The 7,655-nt window shown below is 33.8% G+C and overlaps 1 protein-coding gene across 1 annotated transcript; it reads right to left on the reverse strand.

Moving 5' to 3' along the window:
• Positions 1-3,977: 3,977 nt before the first annotated feature.
• On the reverse strand, positions 3,978-7,323 carry AK88_02270 (uncharacterized protein; the record flags this gene model as incomplete). The annotated part of the gene is made up of 2 exons (XM_012479901.1): positions 3,978-4,202; positions 7,213-7,323. 2 exons carry the CDS (start codon positions 7,321-7,323, stop codon positions 3,978-3,980), a joined length of 336 nt encoding a protein of 111 aa, XP_012335324.1.
• Between the last annotated feature and the right edge of the window lie 332 nt (positions 7,324-7,655).

Below are 7,655 nucleotides of genomic sequence, written 5' to 3' on the forward strand. Positions count from 1 at the left end.
GAAAAATATGTGAACAAGGAAGTGTATGTGAACTTTAGGCTTATCCGGATATGCATTTGTACGGAAAATAAATTGCAGAACAAAGTCAAGTGTAAATAAGATCAAGGAGAATTTCACAAATGTGTACACACATAGCAAAAAAGCATAAATCATTTATTTGTACAGTCTATACAGAGGGAATGCATTCAGCGGACAGTACACTCGAGAACACAGAAAAAAATTAATTTACGTCGACATTTATGCTACAAATAGACTATGTGTGTGAATAATCATTAGGGTTTATTTTGTGTTGACTTTGCACATCATGTTGTTTGTTTTTTTTTCATCCATAGATGTGGTTGTACAGGTGCGATTTGGTAGGTGGTATGATGTACTTGTTATTGTATTCGCGTTTTCTTATGCACAATTTCACCTACATGTGCTGTTATGTGTGTGCCCTTTTACACACCCGTCACTGCCTGTGTTTGCATGTCCCATTATGTGCGGGATTTACCGCATGCGCTATTATCTCTATGACATTATGCACGCGCTTCGGCTTGCATGCGTTATGGCGAGTGTGTTACATAGCATATGTTATAATGCACGGGTTACCATGTTTATGTTTCCATATTGAATTTTCCATGCTTAGTTTTCAGGGTTTAATTTTCCATGCTTAATTTTTCGTGTTGAATTTTCCATATTTAATTTTCCACGTTTATTTTACCACATTCATGCATGCTATGTTCACGTTTTTTCTTGCATGTGGCACTATGCACATGTTCCCGCGCGCAAGCCTGATGTGTATGAAATCAGTTATTCTCCCAGCAACGCATTGGCTTTCGCGTCATGATATAATGTTTAGCCAAGGAGCCTCTCATATCTCGTGAAAAATTATAAATTGTGTACATTCAAATGCGTATGCACCTGTATTCCTGTTCTAAGTGTATACATGCATGCATGTATTTTTATATACAGTTGCATGCGAGCGGGACAGTGAAGCTTTCCATTGGTGGAACATCAAATGGATAATGATGGGTTCATTCAATTTCCTCGTTCTATATCGAAATTGAAAGAGTTCCGTTGGGATCCTCCAAACGAAAAAAAAAAAAAAAACAAAATAAAAAAGGTGGTAGTGCCAAGAGAGTGAACAACACGAATGTGTAAAAAAAAAAAAAAAAAAACATTGCACAGAAATACAGAAGAACAAAAAAAACATATTTGGACGAAAGAAAATGAGAAAAACAAAAGTGCACGTAAAGCTATTTTGTAATGTGTATTTTTCCATGTGAATGTGCACAAGAGAGTGTCAATGTGTACCAAACATGTATGTCATTGTTTAACAAATAAACGAAGCGTATAAGTGAAAAAGATCTATACTGTACCTTCCCATAAGTGCAGAATGTGTATACACATGTTTACACATAAAAATGTGAAGGAAAATATTTTTTTTTTCGAGTAAACTGATTTACAGTGTGAGTATTTATTTCCGTAAGGCATTCGTTTTCTCTTCCTCCATTTGGACCTATGTTCAAGCTATCCATAGGTATACATCATTACGTACATTTTTGCAAAAGCAATTCATTTCGATCGAAGGTTCATCATTCAATTAACACAATTATGTTCCCGAATTGATGAAATGAAAGAATCTTTGGATTCAAAGCATAAAGGAATATGATTAAGGCATTCTTCAATTACCACCGCTGCATAAAAAAAAAAAAAGAAAGAAATTACAACTCAATACATGAACCTTTTTTTTTTAGAAGCATTTAACACATCCTTGCGAAACATGTTTCCATCACAGCAGTGAAATGCCTAGACCAGCAAAGAAAGAAGTGCATGTACTTTATTTATTTTTATGCATAAATATATGTGTACATTCTTACTAGCATGTTTCAACGTTTAACATTTTGTGGACCATCCTTCATCAAAAGGCTCCAAGAGAAAAGCGAAAAAACCACACATTGTTCTTTAATTACACACCTTGATACGTCATTATATTTTTACAAGTCGCTTTATGTTTTGTAAGTGTTGAAATGGCCTTCTGCGGTAGGATGCTTAAAAGCTCGCGCAAAAAATGAGCCCTCTATGCGTATTTGTTTGTGCATTCGTTTGTGCGTTCGTTTGTGTATTCGTTTATACACACATGTATACATGTGTGCATGCTTTTATTTGCAAAACGTGTATGTAGTCATTTTGTAACTCTCAAAAAGATGATGTGATCCAGACGTGGGATCGAATCCTTCCCCCCAAAACAAGAAATACCAGAAAAGGCCCGAAAAGGGCGTTTTTAACCATCGCTACTACAAGCCGGATGATTTCTTCTTTCTTTTTTTTTTTTTCAGTCCAAGGTGTTAAAAGTCGGTTGTTCTTTATATGGATGTTTTTTCGAAACGATCGAGCGGAAGCAGGCCATCTTCGGTTACACAAATATGCATGCACACATATGTGCACTATTCGATAATTTAACATTACACAATAAGGGCATTCGCATTCCACCACATCGGGTTTTCCAAAATACAAAAAGAATAAAACAAACGTGAAGTCATATAAAATGAAATGCATGAGTAATGAATGAAGAAGGAAAGGATAAGAAAGAAAATTCTTTTAATCATCCGCCCTAGAACACAATATCATTTTTGTAGCTTTCTGCTGATCATATCAGAAGCACATTTGATCTGTATGAGCAATGTGCACACACAATTGGGTCAATTTTCCTTTTTTTATTTCCCCCACCCCTTCTTCAATCCTACATATATACAAACATACACTCATGTGCCGGTTCATGTAGCTCCAGAATGTTATTTGTATTCCTAGTGCGTCTTCAACGAATGTCTCCCCCGCGAAACAGGATGAAAATTGCTCACCTTGTTTTCGTACTTTTTTTTATGTAAGCATTTAAATGTTCAAAGTGTGTGCGTGGCTTGCATCAGCAGGTTCACTAAATATTGAATGGACGTTAACCTTTTTTCGTATCCATGCATATGAAAATAAATACATACACAGATTGAACCCTCCAAAAGGAATATACATTCGTTCATGCTCCCCCATACATGCATTTGTGTTCACCCACATAGGTTCAAAATGTCTATGTTTATGCCCAACTGGGCCTTTCCAAAAAGCTCAAAAAAAGAAAAAATACTCATTATTCTTTTTTCTGCTACGGAATATTTTGTTCTTATTATTCTGTATCTGATTTAGATGCTGAAAATGGATGGGAACTCTGCCTATGTGTTCGTGAAAAGATCAAACGAAAGGTGTCTGCGAGGGGCACCAAAAAATACGCAGAGAAATGCATAAAATGGGCACACACAGTGAGGATGTGCAGTATGCTCACTTAGCATGCGCAGATACGTAAGCCAGGACAGTGGTCTTACGAATGTACATATATGTATGTAAGCCTACACAGTTCTTCTTTTCCTTTGAGAGTAAATTTATTACACCTGCGCAATCATCAAATGAATCAAAAAAAAAAAAAAAAATACATATATATATATATATATAACAAAATTCTCTTCAAATTATACCTTTTCCTAATAATACTATTTTATTTATTTATTTTTTTTTTGTAACCAACCTGTTCTAATCTTGTCCGCAGTTTCATTCTAGTGTATTCTTGGTGAAGATCAAACAAAATTGTTCTTTCATTGAAGACGTACGAACGTACATGCATACGTATGCTTGTATTCATTAATTTATTTGACATTGAAGGCTCAATGTATTCACAACGTGCCTTCATCGAATAGTTCGAAAAAAGGCAAGCTAAAAAAAACAGAAAACCAAAATCACAAAAAGCCCAAAAAAAAATAAAAAAAAAAAAAGGAAACAAAAAGCAACAGTATTTTTCATTGCCCACTCGTGCAACCCATACAATTTTCTTTTCTCTAATAATTTATAATAGAAAGAATACGGGGAAAAAAATTGCGCATAAGTTTATATATTTCACCAGAAGGTTATGCATACAACGCTTTCCTCGAACTAAAGCATTTTGAGAATTTATTTCAAAGTTGAGCATTATTTGAAAATTTTACAAAATTTCTTATTTGTTTAAAAATTTCCAAAGTATCAATATTTTTTGCAAGTTTCTCAAAATGGCTATTTTTTGACCACTTCCACAGATAATGCATTTTTATCGATTTTTTTTTCATGTATTCTATTTTTGGACAATCCTGGACGCTTCCCCGTCTCAGCGATTTATTCTTGTATTCAGCATTACTGATACATCTCTACAGGGGTTTAAAAAAAAAAAAAATTGTCCCAGGCTTGCACTGTGCTTTTAATCGCTTTTTTTTCGTTCCGATTTTTTTTCTTGTTGTTTAACTATATGTATGCATGTTTTGTCTGATTTGTCGAATTTGGTATTTTTCGTATTTTTCTCTTTTTTCGCATTTTTTCCCCTCTACGTTTTTTTATTAATTTTTTCTTTTCTCGACCTAGCTAAAGAGTTCTTATCTGTTCATGTATATCATTAATTATTTTTAACCTGTTAGAACAGTTGTTGAAGAATAAAACAAAACAACAGTTGTACGACTGCCACAAGATGGAAAGCAAGGGGGATACTCTTATACATGTCCGCTATACAATCCCTGCTGTTTGAATAATATTCTTAATGCACTTATTCCATATTCTGATTAATTCACTTAGTATGAGTTCACCTTTAACCCTAACCTAATCACATAATTGTAGAATAAGTGCATCTTTAATCCTCAATCACGTAATTGTATAATAAATACACTTCTGTGCTCATTGTATTTATGTATGCTTGTTGGAAACGAAATTGTTCGCTTGTTCTACATTATATATTATGAAAAATTATGCAACCCCAATTGTAAAAAACGTTACATTCAGTGTTTTAAATAGTTTTTTCTTTTTTTTTTTTGAATAAAATATATACAAAGTTTTTTTTTAGTCGTTGTAAAGTATTCTTATAGTGTACTAACGCAAATTTGTATTCTCCCTCCCGGAGATACATATGGCGACAAAAAAAAAAATAAAAATTTCTTTTTTTAAATTACATATTTATATTTATACATTTTTTAATATTTTTTTATGACTATATAAATATAAATTTTACAGTATGCCCTTGGGATACACATGAAAAGATGTTTTTTTTTTTTTCATATTTTTGCATACGGATAGGGGGCTGGATACAACAACATGAAAATTCTCCCCACTTTAGTTACCTGTTCTGTGTTTTTTTACGCATATTTATTTTCGATTATGTGGAACTATTTTTCATTTTTCGATCCTTTTTATAGATTACTCATGTTAACACAGTTGCGTTGGTGACATTATTCACCTTCGTACCGTTGCGTTGGTCAACTTGATAATATTTCTAGCAACTCTTTCATGAAGGAACATGCATCATTATAACCTCTTTTATAAATGTATTCCTTTTTATATATATATATATTTTTTTATTTTATTTTATTATTTTTTTCCCCCATTTTTTGTTTCATTTTTGGGCGGCCCGAAGAGTTCCGACATTTTTTCACCTTGCATCAACCCTATTAACACAATTGTTGTAATTGTTGTCACAGATGATCATTTTTTTGCTTTTTATTCTTAGTTGTATAATCTGAATAAATTGCACTTATATTTTTTTTTTGCTCATTTGTGCACTCATTTTTATGCTTACTTTTGTGCCGACTTTTGCGCGCATATGTTTTACTTATTTTGGCTTATATGGGGTATACTCATTCTCGCGCCAATTTGTGTACCTAAATTTTACTCTCTTTTTACCCTTTTTATGCTGACTTCTTCGAACATCCTACATCTTATCGACCCGCAGTTGCATAACTGACTGTGAACATATGACATTAATTTGCAAGCTGTGCAGTATCCTCCACACATAAGATATTAATTTAGTGAAATACCTTTTATTGTATTTTATTTTTTTTCAATACTTCTTGTATTACTTCTTAATTTCCACCCCGGAATATTAGTAAGATATACCGTCTCTCGCTGTTAGGTGCACCTTCGGAGGGGGATGCATCAAAGGCCCAATGCGAAGGTTTCCTACCGGTGCTTTTGCGAACGATAATGAGAAGGCTTACTGAGTGCCTACTAAAATACATATTTGCTTTAACGCTCCTTTGGCCATGCTTCTACATGTGGCGATGCACGGTAAAGAAAGGGTGCGCATACTGATACAAAAAATACTTCGTATCTTCCTGCTTTGGCATATGTATTCTTTCATATATTAGTTCCCGACCCTGCCGGGGGCATTAATACGTGAGTATGCCCGCATAGGGGGAAGACTTATTTAAGCATGCGCAGACCTGTATATGGCTATATGTGAAATGCACTCCTGCATTACCATGTATCTTCATATAAGCATATATACAAGTGTATTATTTATGTATTTATAGTATTTTTATTTTATTATTTTATTATATAATTATTTTTTTTTTTACTTATTATATACACCCCCTCACATGAATACTGGTGCATACGCGGAGCAAATAAAAAAAAATATCGCTTTTAGTGACTTATGGGGGTCATATAATTTTTAAGAGCCTACATGAGCACCATCGACGATGTCGAAAAGAAGCTTACTTCCATATGCCTACTTAGGAACGATTACCCATTTCGTATGAATAAAGAATGTAAGATAAAAAGTGTCATTATATGCAATTTTCTATTATTCAAAAAAAAAATAATAAAGAATTCTTTTTTTTTTTTTTTTTTTCCTTTAACCTTTCTTACATCAGTTTTATTTCTGTATATTGAGTCACTACACTATGACGCCCATTTTTTTTTCATTCACTAAACATATACGTATTCACTGGCATATAAATTTATATGTATATGCATAAGTACATATTTGTACATACCTATACATATGCATATACATAGGTATATATTTGTACGTACCTATACATATGAATACGCAAAAAATACATATTTGTACATATCTATACATATGTATATGTAAAGTATGCGTATGTGCACACGTATAGGTTTGCTTATAATGCGTATGCTACGTACATTCCTTTGTTTTTTCAAGTACGCTTAGAATACGCATATTTCGAGCATCTAACGGCGCTCATACTGCTACTTGGATGTGAAGAACTTATTGAGAGCACACTTCATTTATGTTTTTTTTCATTTAATGTACGTATGTTTAGTGCCGCATCTTTTAGCGGAAGCTGTGTTCGTTTTTGCATACTGTGTATGCTTCTTCATTGTTTGACGTATCTTCACCATTTGGCGTATCCCCCTCATTGTGCCTACCTCATTTTGTGTATGCACATCATCTTGACATAGTGCCATTACTTTATTGGCTCCTTTTTCTGGCGTGTCTCCGTTATTTTTCCTACCCCCCCTTATTTTACCTATCTCCATTTTTTCGCGTATCCCCCTCATTTTTCATCGCTCTCTGTCAGCTCCTTTGGCGTACACCGTTTATGTACCGTTTCGGTATTCCTATATATGCACATACTTGCCCTTGGAGTTATTCCACCTCTATGGCTCAAAAGTGCATGGTGCATATAATTTTATACCCATACTCGTGTCTCCGCGTGTGCCGTATATATTTTTTTTTAATGTGCATTATGGTTCCCACGGGGGATCTACCGATAGCCTAGTGCGCGTTCTCTTCTGGCGAAAATTGTTTTGAACACTTTGTTTCTCCTCCGTCACAAAGTTTAAAGTTTTATTGTCATTTTTTTGTTGTT

The sequence above is a fragment of the Plasmodium fragile genome, assembly GCF_000956335.1.
Source record: "Plasmodium fragile strain nilgiri unplaced genomic scaffold supercont1.22, whole genome shotgun sequence".
Lineage (NCBI taxonomy): Eukaryota > Apicomplexa > Aconoidasida > Haemosporida > Plasmodiidae > Plasmodium > Plasmodium fragile.